General features: G+C 43.8%; 1 protein-coding gene across 2 annotated transcripts in view; it reads right to left on the bottom strand.

Moving 5' to 3' along the window:
- NPHS1 (NPHS1 adhesion molecule, nephrin) overlaps positions 1–14,372 on the bottom strand; it is a 494,360-nt gene that overhangs the window by 241,988 nt on the left and 238,000 nt on the right. For both annotated transcript variants that reach the window (XM_069604883.1, XM_069604882.1), the window contains one exon: positions 6,805–6,929. In XM_069604883.1, the coding sequence (XP_069460984.1) occupies positions 6,805–6,929 (125 nt within the window). The remainder of the gene's footprint in view (positions 1–6,804; positions 6,930–14,372) is intronic.

Here is a 14,372-nt window from a genome sequence, read left to right as displayed (position 1 = left end):
GTGCACTCAAGCAAAAATGTACCTTTTTTGTCTATGGGAAAATGAATCCGGACTAGGCAGCAAATGCGTTTTTAGTTTTTTTAATAACTTATTCATTTTTTGTGTGTACAAAAAATGTCAGCCAATTTCGCCACACAAGTCAAAAGTTATTAGCAATTCATTTTTTTGATTTCCTATGGTACTCACGATGCACCTTAATTATATTGCAGCAATAATATATATATCTATATCTATATATATAGATAGATATAGATATATATATATAAGTAGGAAAGTTCATTTGAGCTAAGTCACACATTTCACAAAACCACCTATTAGACATTTCTGGAAGTTCGCCTCCAGTTCTGAGCCCCAACAGCAAGGCATTGTGGGAATGCAAATTACTCAAATGCAAACCTTTTTCTCCAGGAAATCTATGAGGGCAGTGCTATTTTATAGATAGCTTTACCAACCCAAGACAGACATTTTGCAAGGATTTCAGGGCACCTACATACCTGGTTTCACCCTTTTTAGGGATCATCGGTGCAGTATAGTCCTGACAGCCTTGTGATTGGAGCATTTGGCCATGTTTCCACAACGCCAAGAAAGTTATGGTGGGTTTAGAAAGGTTTGGGGAAAAAACCCTTTCACCTGAAATGTGAAAGTAGGAAAGCTCATTTGAGCCAAGGCACACATTCCACAACGCCATCAAGTAGCCATCACTGGAAGTTCACCTGCAATTCTGAGCCACAACAGCAAGGCATTGTGGGTATGCAAATGAGCTCAAATGAAAACCTTTTTCTCCAGGAAATTGTCTTTGTCTATAAGGGCAGTGTATTTTATAGAAAGCTTTATCAAACCAAGACCGACATTTTGCAAGGATGTCGGGAGAACTACATACCCGGTTTCACCCTTATTAGGGATCATCAGTGCAGTATAGTCCTGACAGCCAGTGTTGCCAGGTCGAAAGGAAAAAATAAGCTCAATGCCCTTCCAAAACAAGCCCAAAACAAGCTGACTCCCATCCAAATAAGCTGAAAAAACAAGTGTGCACCTAAAAAGTTGTGGAAAAGTCTCAAAAGTAAGAAACATAACACAACAAGAAAAACATACATAGACAGAACACGGACATAGTGTGTTAGAACAATATTTTATAGCATTGTGACTAGAAGTCCCAGATTGCAAAATAATACGGGCCTGAAATACATTGTATTTGTATTTATTGTTTTATATAGCACCTTAATCCAAGGCGCTATATAATATTGTAACATGGCCAATTGGAAGCTGAAAAGAAACAAAGCCTTCCTGAATACATCTCTCTGAGAAAATGTTGTATATAGATTACAATAATCCTCTAACACAGTCTCGCAAAAAAAGTTTTTTAAAAATAAATAAATAAAGGATTTTAGTGGATAATGCGTCAGCCCTAGGGATATCACCAAGATAATATTGCTATAGATTGACACTTGCTAAACTAAAACAGCCCCCTTCTTTAAATGTCAGTGTGTCTGTCTGCATGACAAAACCTTTAAAGTGCGCTTTCATTTTGCATATGTTTAGGCATTTGGCATTGATGGGCCACCTGGTGGGCAAGTAACGATCCCATCAGTGCCAAACACCTAAGCATATGCAAAATACAGGGCGCACCCAGAGCAAGACAAAGCAGAAATTGCCGTCAAATGCTGCCAGCAGCCCAGTGCAGGACGCTCTGTGGGACGTGTAATGGGCTTAACTGCAATATAAACAAGCCCAATTCTACGTTCACAGACGGTCCAACAAGCGGTCAAAAACCACGACAAGCGACCTCCAAATATTATAAGCGACTTTGGGCAAAAACAAGCCCAAAGTCGCTTATAATAAGCGGACCTGGCAACACTGCTAACAGCCTTGTGGTTGGATCATTTGGCCATGTTTTCACAACAGCAAGAAAGTTATGGTGGGTTTAAAAAGGTTTGGGAAAAACCCTTTCACCTGAAATGGGAAAGTAGGAAAGCTCATTTGAGCCAAGTCACACATTCCACAATGCTACCTAGTAGCCATTGCTGGAAGTTCACCTGCAGTTCTAAGCCAAAACGTCAAGACATTGTGGGTCTGCAAATTAACTGAAATGCATACCTTTGTCTCCAGGAAATTGTCTTTGTCTGTAAGGGCAGTGTATTTTATAGATAGCTTTATCAAGCCAAAACAGACTTTTTGCAAGGATGTCAGGACAACTACATACCTGGTTTCACGCTTATTAGGGATCATCACTGCAGTATATATATAAATCATGATCATGAAGTTCATTCGGACTTGGATATAAAAACAATCCATAAAACCATTACAAAATACATACAATTAGATCACAATAAAAACATGCTATAAAAAACACAGAAAGGATGAAAAACGAAGGGGAGAGAAAAGAAAATTACGAGTTCAGTTCATTAATCATACATAGAAACGCATTATCAGGGTAATGTATCCAACAGTCGTTTCCTCTGGCAAAGGGCTAAATTAATCAAAAGGAGCAGAGATAGACTGCAGGAGCAGTTGGTTTTGGAGGAAGGAGTTGGAGACCAAAGTAAAGGACAAAGGAAGGCATAATATGAGGAGGAATTTGCATTCATTTATTGTCTTTTAGCAGGTGACTAGGCTCATTTTCTTGTATAAGGGATATTTTACAGAAATGAAATGAGCGACTCTATATCATCTAAACACTGCTCGGTTCTCTTTGGAAAATCGTTGTTTTCTAGTTCAGACTGTAGAGTACGACTCCCAAAATGCAGTGATCTGTTCCACAAAAAGCCAGGACTGAAAACACTTGTTAATGTGACATGGAGTCATGTTGCCATGACTATGCTCTTTACAGGGAGGTAATGAGTTTGAGTAAGTAGGGAAAAACATTATTGTTAACCATTATCTTTGTTGCCGCCTTTTAGGTTTTCGGATAGGGCTCAGTAGTTTGAAAAATGTATGTGTGGAGGCTGAGGGGATGGCTTCCTTTGTTTGGTGTGTGTGTGTGTGTGTTTCATTTGCTGTGAACTCATGTATGTGGAAAGACAGAAAACAATTATTGTAGCAACGATAAATGCAAAGCAAACACCATTGATGTGTGCAGTGAAAGGCTTTTCTTTCCTGCAGGCATTGAGATCACGTGCTCAGGCACATTCACGAGATGCCTCGCGTTACCATTGCATATCCTAGTTAGCATCATTTCATAGGTGTTGTCAGGGCATGTTAACATACAATATATTACAGGTATTATCATCATAGAGTTAGGCACGAACAGGCTTTCACACAAACGGGAAGCGTTTTGCCATTGAACCACGACATCAGTTACCACAATTTATAAGGCTTTTTTTTTGTCATTTCAATATGTTGCCTTTGTACTTGCCATTGTAATTTTGATTTGTGATTTGTATAGAACTTCATTGAGATGGACCACTTCCACGCTCTGTATTAATCAGTGTTCTTTTTACACACAGATGGTACCCGATTCATCGTCCGCAGAATGTAGAAGGGCGTAGTCGGTGCCACCAGGGTTTCAGACTGGTGGCACGGCAGTGTCCTATTCCCAGAACCAGGATGTTGCACATGAGCCACTCATCTGGCATGTCAACATTAGATGCCTTGGCTATCACACCATTCAGCAACTATTACCATCACGTGCCTAAGCATTCATGTAATGTACTAGATATTGCAATGCCATACTCAGGTACTCTCACTATATGCTAGGTTTTCTCATAGAGATGCTCATGTACACACAACATTTGGCAAGTACAGTGATCATTTGTCCAGGTGTGTAGGCCATATGGCAACATGACTGCTTCATCTCATAGTCTCCACTCTACTCTGTTCTTCCCCTATAGCACTTTGAAGTAGTTTCAAGGCATTCTTCATAACCTAACCCTACTTAAAATAGTTAGGCACCGCCTTCTTTTTCACCATCGTCTAACTCTCCCTGTATTTCAAACCCATGTTCCTGGCGGAGCATTGAGAACGCCGTCTGAGCGCTGTATTCACCAACTGAAGGGAGCTGTTGGCTCTTGCTACACTTCAACTGAGAGCGAAAGTGCAGAAAAAGTCAGTATAATTAAAACATGTATCAAAGTATACATTTATTGATTATTGATATTTAATTTCTATCGCGCTCGTACAAAAGTGTTTCAGAGCGTGACAAGGCAAAGGAGGGGAAGAGGGGAGAACAAAACGGTGACATTGAGAACGCGCAAGTGCATGGGAGAGGGGGAGGGGAAAAGTGTATGGAAGGGGAAGAAGTGGAAAGTGCGAAGCAGAGGAGAAACAGGTAAATAACAATAAATAAATAATAAAGGCAACAAACAGTGGTAAACCAGCAATCTGCAAGTACTGGGTTTAAGGCAGCAGACAGGGTAGGTCTGATAAGTGCAGGTAGAAAAAGGGGGGTGCTGTATCGGTACAGATACAGACCCCCAGTGCAAGGGGTGGCCCGGAAGCAGTGCAGGAGGGTGGCAAAGTGAGCAGGTACCTGGGCCCGAGGACAGAGGGCGGCCAGGTGCACGGTGCCAAGAGAGAACAGATCAGTAGGGGAGAGGGGGAGCGAAGGCAGAAGAAAAGAGGAAGGTCTTGAGGTGCTTCCGGAACCGGAGATGGTTCTCCTCAAGTACATTCATTATATTAGGTTTTATTGTTTTCATATTAATTGACTTAATGCATATTATCGTATCATATATATATATATATCAATCGAGTTCTATATTATATATAAAATCAATTACATCAACACTACCATAATAATAAATATACAAAATATAATCAATCACTATACCAGCTATAGATAAATATTTGTAATTTTTTTTATAAATACACATAATCACATATGTGTATATATAATTGTATTCTTCTCATTTATTATATGAATGAATGTATATTTTCTCATATTAAATATATATAAAACAATGCATATCTATGTTATCGATTTCAGCAATAGCAGATGTACGATTCTTGTGTACGTTACACAATGATTGTGTGCTCCTTCATTTATAATGGATCACCAATCCCTATACAGCTGTTGCATATTGGTGTGTGTCCATTTCACCTTTTGCATATTTAGTGGGGGGGTAACTGACACCCTGTGGTGCTGTGACAACCCCAATTATCAAGGCCCCAAAATGGGCTGAAGTCATGTCTATGTCTTTAGGCAGTGGGACTATATGTGGCCCACTCCTGGCATCTTGCATGTCACGACACAGGTATTTAGTGCTTATGAGGGCATAGATGGCAGAAGAGAGGTATGCATTCTGAAGTCCTTGCTGTCCTCTTTTTTAAAGACAGGGCATGGGTGTGTGTGTGTCCACGGACTATGAGCATCATGGTCAACGTTTCAACCTCAACAACCAATAAATACAAGTCAAGTGGGATGGGACAGGGCCATCTGCCGCAAGATGCTCTGCCAGTAGACCTTGGTTCTCTGCTGGCTGCGTCTGATCCTTCATTGCATCCAGTGGTAGGCCATTTGGCCAAGTTAGGCAGTGGGGCTAGACGTCCACCTCAACTGTTTCATACTACAGGCGACAGTCGTACCAGCCCATGCCAGGGCCACTGTGCAGATCCACTGGTATGCACAATATCTTCCTCTTTGCATTTTAATTACCCAACCACTTCACCACCGCGCTTCCTTCTTGGATAATGTCAATCATTATAGCCAAGTCTGAATACACGTGGTAGCAGAGATCGGTTTATTTTCCCTTCTCCTAGTATGTATATCTAAGGTAAATGTGGTTGTTGGTATTAGGTGTATGTATATTCAATGGCCCACAAGCTGCATGTTTGTGCCAGGCGGGGATCCCGCGCTCGCACTGCATTGCTCACTAGCTTGGATTGTTGCAGGGTCTTGGCACTCCTGGAGTCATAAAAGAATGTCCATTCAAGTTTGCAATGTAAGACATTCCTGCACAAATGTATCCCAACCAGATGTCAACCATATAGCTGGTTCAACTGCCTTTGATTAGGGTTCTTGTGTCATCCAACTCCAGGTTGTACGTCTCTATAAACCATAGTAAAAGCAATCAACATTTTGCCCTTGACAATAGCTTAATTTTGGCTTCTTCTGGTGATCTCGGGTAGTTGGCCTCCTGGGTGATATTATGGGTATCCAGGAGTACTTCTCCGGGTCTTTCGTTCCCCTGGATCCACACGTAGACTTCTTCAGCCAGGTTTGACTATTTTCAGGATTAGTTCTTCTGCCTCCATTTTACGCTGTGTTCTGCCCAAGGCTGTTGCCACCTGTCTTGCTGCTCGTGAATGGAGCTGCCAATGTCATCTCATGCACCATGACAATCTGAAGCAAATTGTGCGATACACGGACACACACGTGCGTATGCACACACTCACACACATTCCATGAGCAACTCAACCTGTCTTTGGTCTTAATCTGCTGCAGACACTGTCCTTATGTGCTAGTGTTTTTCCAGTCAGATTTGTTACCTGTTATAGCTTTTCTCCCTTTTACCACACCTCAAGGGATGATTGTTAGAAATGTTATTCAGATGCCAGCAACCTACCAACATTTAGAAAATACATTGCCACATTCTTTCTTACATATATTTCTTACACATGCTTCTAAAAAGCGGGCCCAAATGTACTTCTCGGGCCAAGATTAAAGGAATACACTTGAGGTGCTCTCCACTTTTCTAATATCGACTCTTGTGTTCATGCCTCCCACCTGCTCCTGATCTGGCCCACTCACATGCCTGCTCAGATCAGAAACCCTCCATGCTGCTGCCCAGATCTGCCAGGGAGCTGTCTTAGTTTGCGGTGTAAGACACATCCTTCTGTCAGGTTTCTCCCCTTTTTCCCATTCCATACCTTGATCCAGGTTAGGCGTGGAGTGGGATTCCCGCCGCTACAGAAGCAGGTCATTTTCACTGGCGTGCCTGCCCGGAACCGGCGCTCTGCCGGAGGAGCCTCGACCCACACCTTCTGAGGAGGATCTGGAGAGGAAATAAGGGGGTAAAAGTTAATAGTTTCAAAATCAGGTTAGCCCAAACCCTCTTTACTCACCCTCCACTCTTCTCCTAATGTCACTTTCTCTCTCACACTATTTCTCTTCACCTTACAGTCTTTCTCACAGTTTTTATTGTACTCTCTCGATTCCTCACTTTGTCACTCTGTTCTTATCTTTGATATTTTATCTCCCTTGCAAGCTCCCTCATATTTTCTAAATCACTATTCTGTCCTTTGTCTTCTTTGCACTCCCTCAATCTTTTACCGGCTCTCTTTGCAAATGTTCCCCACATGTTTTTCTTCTTATTCCCATGTTTCACACCTACTCTGCTTTTTTCCTCTTGCCAATTCCTTCCTTCTACCTAATCCCCTATAGAACCTCTCTACGCCCTCATTTGTATTGCTACTTCTTCACATACTCTGCTTCTTGCTTCTCTCTTTCTCTCTCTCCTTGCCTCTCTTTCTCTCTCGCCCTTCTGTCTCACCCCGAGCCCCTCTACCGCACCACCATGACCAATGTGTAGTGTCTCCTGTTTATGTTAGTTATCGCCAGAGAAGGACCCAGTCCTCTCTTCATGTCGAGCGTTCATGCTCCTGTTGGTAGGTGGGTGTTACCGCCAAATGCGGGCAGTTTAATTTTAAGATTAAAGGAGTTCAGACCTACGCAACCTGTCTATGTGCTTTATGTGTGTCCGATACATTTGCCTCTTCATCTCGCTTTAATATAACAATGGCGACGGAGATCTAGAAGCCGCGCGTGCTGAGGGCGAATACACTAAGAAGCACGCTGTCTTCCAGCAAATGTTTCCAGACACCTCGCCGCATAGCTGTACCCAGTTTTCCGCACCAAAATCAGCACGTCTGCTGTGAGAAGGGAGAGTGATCCGCATATGATGTTCTACAGCTGCCACGTGTCTCCCAGTTGCAACATTTTCACCACAAGTAAGGACAGTTATACATGTGTGATCCCAGCCGTGGCTTGCAATTACCAAGCACATTGGGCCTCATTACGACCCTGGCGGTACGGAGTGAATGGCGCCGTAAAAGGTGCCAGCGCCGTTCACCCCGTACCGCCGCATTACGATTTCCCCTCGCGGGACATGGTAAGCACACCTGGGAAAACCAGGTGTGCTTACCGGGTCCCGCGAGGGGAAGAGGGAGCTAACAACGGGCCATCTCATAATGGCCCGTTGTTTGCTCCCTCTCCCATTCCCATTCAGCCCTATGGGGGCTGAAATGGGAATGGGGAAGGTCCGTGTCTGGGTCCTTGGAGGGAGGAATTACCAGGCCTTCCGAACTCGGAATGGCCCGGTAAGTCCTCATTCCGAGGACCCGGACCCCGACGCGATTTCGGCGGCAATAGCGGCATTGTTAATGCCAAACTCGTAATGAGGGCCATTGTGTCCAGCCTGCCACATTTTGGATTTACACGTGCTCTACCACGTGTCACGTGCCCTGAATCACATTGACAGTCCACTCCAGATTACTGCATAGACGGTGCAGCAGGTGGACAAATATTTTATTTACGAGCCCAGACTTTGCACCCAGTGTGCCATCATCATGTTGGAGGATGAGGCTGTTGGCAGCTCGTCCACAGAGGCCTCTCCACCCCCTGTCCCTGCATCTATGGACAGGACAGAACAGAGCACTGAATCCCTGCAATTACAGGCGGCCCCGCCTTTTGATATCCCAGTCACCAGCAGTTTGGCTCCACGGTGCAACCGGTGGCTCCAAGAACTTAAAATCTACATTGATGCAACTTGGGTGTGGGAAGAGCGCCGCCTTAGAGGTATACTAATTCACATGCTGGGTCTAATAGTGAGTGACATTGTTTTTGAAATGCCAGAAAATACTGCCGCCACATTTCAAGGTATCATCGACTCTGAAAAATTACTTTGCGCTGCTACGAAATGTAGACTATGAATGCCACATCTTCCACAAATCCACACAAGAGAAGGGAGAAACGCTAGACAATTTAGTCATGAGACTTCGTAAAAGAGTGAAATATTACGATTTGGAACACTACTCAACTGAAGAGACACTCAAATCGCAAACCATTGCAGGGTGTGAGTCAGCTGAGTTCCGCAAGAAATTATTACAGAGAACCAGATCACTAGAAGAAATATTACAGCTAGCCAGGGCAGACATAGCACTCTCAATGCAGCCCGAATCCATGGGACACATCAAAATCACGCAGACACCTTCCACCGTGCCTTTATGACAAGTCTGAGTATCAGACCGGGAGAATAAAAAAGATCAGATGAAGTGCTACATGTGTGGCTACAACTTCCCTCACATTGGACCATGCCCAGCAGTCAGTCATACCTGTGACAAATGTTGGGGCGAGAACCACTTTTAGTCCGTTTGCAAGAAAATCAAATATTTACAAAAGCCCACAAACTACAATGAGCAAAGCAGGATGTGAGACTGTTTCCTTTGTAGGCAGCCAAGATCCTCTACCAGCAGAAGTCAGAGGTCACCAAGTAGAAGGAGAGAATCTCCACACAGATCCTATCAAATGAGAGACAGAAAGGAAGAGTCTCGACACAGACACTCGCTCGAGGACATGAGAAGATCCACAAGACACAAGGTGCGAAATATAGAAGTCTCGCCAAGACTCCATAATGCCTCAGATTCATTGTCATCCAGCGGTGACCGCAAACGAGGATATGTGCATGCAATAGGCAACAAGATAGCGACTGAATATAGCCCGATATTATTGCTATAGCTAAATGGCAGCCCCCAAAAGTTCATGTTCGACACAGGGGCAACTGTAAACGTGGTCAACGAGGAAACATATCAAGGACTCAAGCATAAAAGAGCTCTACAACCAGCTGACATTGGCATCTATACGTATGGAGCGAACACGTCTCTGAAGTGCAACGGAATGTTCAAGGCCTTATGCACATATAAGGATAAAACCGCGAAAATAATGATATATGTAGTGCAAGGGGAAGTGCCAGGCAGCAGCATCCTCATTCTCAATTCTGCCATGCAAATGGAACTAGTACATATAATATACCAAATTATGATGGCATACACGGCGAGCACAAAGGACATGATGATAAAACTGTCCCCAGCTCTTTTCAAAGGACTAGGCCAACTTAGAAAAAAACAAGTCAAGCTGCATATCAACCAGGACATCAAACCCATCGCACAACACTACAGAGGAATACCACAAAACATACAGAAGCAATTGGAGGACGAGTTACAAGCATTCCTTGAGCAAGACATCATAGAGCATGCACCTGGGCCTACACCGTGGGTATCTCCCATCGTCCCAATCCCGAGAAAAGAAAATGGGAAAAGCATCTACATATGCATAGACATGAGGGCCCCCAACACAGCCATTGAGAGGGAGACACGTATCACTGAGAATGAAGGACATGATGCAGCTGTTGCATGGAGCGAGATTCTTCTTAAAATTAGATCTTAACAAAGGCTACCACTAACTTGAATTACACCCAGACTATCGCTATATAACCACATTCTCCATGCATTTAAGTCTATTTTGCTACAAGTGACTCAGCTTTGGGGTGTCTTCCGCCGTGGAAACTTTCCAAAACGAGCAACACCAAGTAATCAAATACGTCCCACCATGTCTCAATTATAGCGACGACATCCTAGTGTTTGGTGAAACTCAAGAAATCCATGATGATGCACTGCATTGTGTATGTATGGCACTTTAAGAAGCCAACCTGTCTTTAAATGTTGACAAATGTAAACTCAGCAAGACAACGCTGAAATTCCTCAGGCACATTTTCTTGCAAGAAGGCCTTCAGCTAGATCCTGAAAAAGTTCAAGCACTCGTAGATGCACCTGCGCCCCAGTCAACGTCACCCGTCCATTAATTTATAGGAATGGCCAGTTACTGTACCCGATATGTACAGGACTTGCATCTGTTGGCACACCACTGAGACATCTCACAGGAAAAGGACAAGACTTTGTGTGGCAAATGACTGCGAAAAGGCCTTCCAAGAGATTAAATGAAGAATTGCATCAGCCTCATGCATGGCCTATTACGACCCGGATCTTGAAACAGAACTCACAGTAGATGTGAGCCAAGTGGGACTAGGAACAATCTTTGCCCAATTCAAACCCGGCTCCCCCTCATTGGCATCACGCCGTATCCTAGATTACGCAAGGCGCGGTCTGTCTCCTGAGTAATGTACATACTCACAACCAGAAAAAGAGAGCCTAGCGGTAGTGTGGGCATGTGAGCACTACCACCTGTTCCTGTATGCACAAAATGTCACCATCATTACAGACCATCAGGCTCTCACAACCATTCACGGCAAGTCGATTGTGAAAATGCCTCCCCGCATTTCGAAGTAGGGACGTTGCCTACAAGAATATTCATTCAAAATACTGCATCACCGCGGAAAAGACAACAACCCAGCTGACTTCCTATCAAGATATCCCATTCCTGCAAAGGATGAATCTCAATCTCGCAAAGTGGATCAATATGTCAACTATATCATCAGCAATGTGCTACACAAGTCGCTCACCATATATGAGCTGCACCGCTCTGTGGGTCAAGACCCCATGCTCCTGAAAGTCAAGGAGAGACTATCTTGTGGTAGATGCCATGACTCAAAATGGGAAAAGAGTATTGTATCTGACGTGCAACAGAAACAACTCCAAAACTTTCCTCTTCTAAAACACACTCTATCCCTATATCCAGAAGGTTTGCTGCTAAAAGAAGATCGAATAGTAATTCCAGAAGCACTGTAGGACAAAGTGATCACCAAGGCACACACCGGACACAGAGGAATCGTATCCACCAAACGACAACTGCGAACAAAGGTATGGTTTCCTCAAATGGATGCAAAAGTTGAAAAGATTCTAGGAAGTTGCACGATATGCAAGGCTATTGCCCCACGCACATTACCAAAACCCCTCAAAATGACAGAGATGCCACCCCAAGAATGCAATGAGGTAGCGGTCGACATGTTTTGCCCCCTGTCCAGCGGCAAATATGTCCTTTTAATCATGGACGAAATGTCAAGATTCCTAGAGATACACTTAATACGCTCCACAGCAGTGCATGCTGTCATCCCAGCGCTAGACAAGGCATTTGCAGATTACGGCATTCCAACCATCATAAAGTCTGATAATGGATAACCGTTCAGTGGAAATTACTTCAGAATGTTTGCCAAACATCTAGGTGTGCAGCACTGGAAAATTACCCTGCTATGGCCAGAGGCCAATGGCACAGTAGAGCGTTTCATGGCAAACCTAAAGCGCACCCTACAAGTGTGCTCCATTACAAGAGGATTGTTCATGAAAGCAATCTGAACCCTACTTAGAGACTATTGAAACACCCCTCATAGCTCCACAGGAGTGTGCCCATTAGAACTAATGTTTGGCAGAATTGTAAGAACCAACATCCCACACTTGCTCACTAATGAAGTGATTGCGGACACAGATTTAAAAGCGAGAGAAAATGGCAAGGAAAGCAAAGAAATAATGAAAGCATATGCTGATGCAAAAAGAAAGGCAAAGGAGCCACAGGTGCAAATATTGGACCAAGTGCTAGTGTGTCAAACACAAGGATAAAAAGAGACACCTGCCTTCAATCCACAGCCTCTGATAGTCACCCATGTTAAAGGATCCACGGTAACAGCAGCAGGTCCAAATGGCACCATCACCCGAAATTCCTCTTTCTTCAAACGGGTAGGAAAAGAGACAACACCGCAGAGCAACGAGAGTGCCTCCTCTGAGGACTGCTGAGACAGCTGTTCAAATTTCATGGATGCTGATGTGGAAACAGACAACAGCAAAAGAGGGACAATTGTAATCCAGTCATCCGTAGCCCGTCCAAAAGAACCATACAAAGACCCACGAGGTGGATTGAAGAAATTGGCTAAACAAGTACGTTATTGTTAAGTAAGGGGAATGTAGTGTCCCCTGTTTATGTTAGTTATCACCAGAGAAGAACCCAGTCCTCTCTTTATGTCGAGCATTGATGCTCGTGTTGGTAGGCGGGGTTACCACCAAATGCGGGCAGTTGAATTGTAAGATTAAAGGAGTTCAGACCTATGCAACCTGTCTATGTGCTTTATTTGTGTCGGATACATTTGCCTCTTCATCTCGCTTTAATATAACACCATATAGCTCACTCTTGTTCTTAGACCACTGTCTATTCTAAGCCGCATAAGCCTTTTCTGGTCTCTTTCCTTCTCTCTGTCTCTCTCTCTCTGTCTGTCTGTCTCTCTCAGCACTATGCCATTGGGTAAGCTATGTTATGATACTGGCATTTATACCGCACATGGCTGCCATTTACATGGTCCCCAGGCATGCTGGCAGATCTGATAGGGTCGGGTGGGTTAGGTCAGTGAAGAGTGAGGGAAATGCAAGCTACCTCTGCTGTTGTATGGATGTGTGCAGTTTGGAAGTAGTCTACATGCTCTCTCTCTCTTTCACTCTTTCCCTCGCTCCAATCCTCTCTGCCTTCCTTCACTAATTTCATTTGTGCCTTCTGAACAGGGACAGATAGGCGATGACTGCATAGATATCCATAAAATATGAATTTTATAAAGACCAGGACACATACACTACTAACTGCTCCTGCTCCTTTCCATTTCTATTCTTCAAACGGGGGTAGAAATGTATTCATTCTATTGTCATGCATTGCATGATAGGCTGCCCCCTATGGGCCTGTCGCTGTGAAATGCTCTGCTTGCACCCAAGCAGTCCTGGCAGTCTAGAAATACGTTGGTGCTACTAACAGATCCTTTCGACGCTGGTCCACAGCCCAGGTGACATGTGCAGTATGTCACTTTGTGAATACTTTGATGAGCGCATTTCAGAGAATGAAGCGCCTGGAAAAGTACATCCTCGCCGCTATTTTTAGATACTCTGTTCTTTGTGAATTGCGCCCATTGCTTTTGTTTCTTGTGTGGAAGGAAGGCTCGGACAAGCCTACAGGGCAATAAGCCCATGGCCGAACCAAAAATGCAAAATGCTGGTGTGTGCCAGCTTGTTTTGTCCAAGTGGACCATTTTTTAGGAAATTGTGGGCCAGTTTGATGAGTTACTTCACTATGCGCTAGTAGTTTTGATCAGTGTTGCTGAATACATATTCTTTAAAATGCACAATTTGCATCACATTCTATCCCAAAAGAAACTCTTTGGTACTATTCAAACAGTGTCACAAAAGGAATGAATCGCCATGTGCAACAGTGGGCCACTTTTTCATTGGTGCCCGAGATAATTTTATGGCCCATTCCGCCCGCTGGTGGAAGAGAATATGCATGCACAGCCACAAAAGCTTCCTTTTTATTTCTTGCTGCGTAGGTTTGCACATGTCTTGATTTCACAAACTCTGAACCACGGTGGCTGCTTTACAGCATTCTCCAAGCTTTCAATTCAAGGGTGAAATTGTAACACATGGAGTAATCTAACAAGTACAGTAAATCTCAGATTATT

Source organism: Ambystoma mexicanum, chromosome 1p (genome assembly GCF_040938575.1).
Source record: "Ambystoma mexicanum isolate Mex_15411 chromosome 1p, UKY_AmexF1_1, whole genome shotgun sequence".
NCBI classification, from domain to species: domain Eukaryota; kingdom Metazoa; phylum Chordata; class Amphibia; order Caudata; family Ambystomatidae; genus Ambystoma; species Ambystoma mexicanum.
The sequence above is the reverse complement of the archived record's forward strand: the minus strand, read 5'-3'. Positions and strand labels throughout refer to the sequence as shown.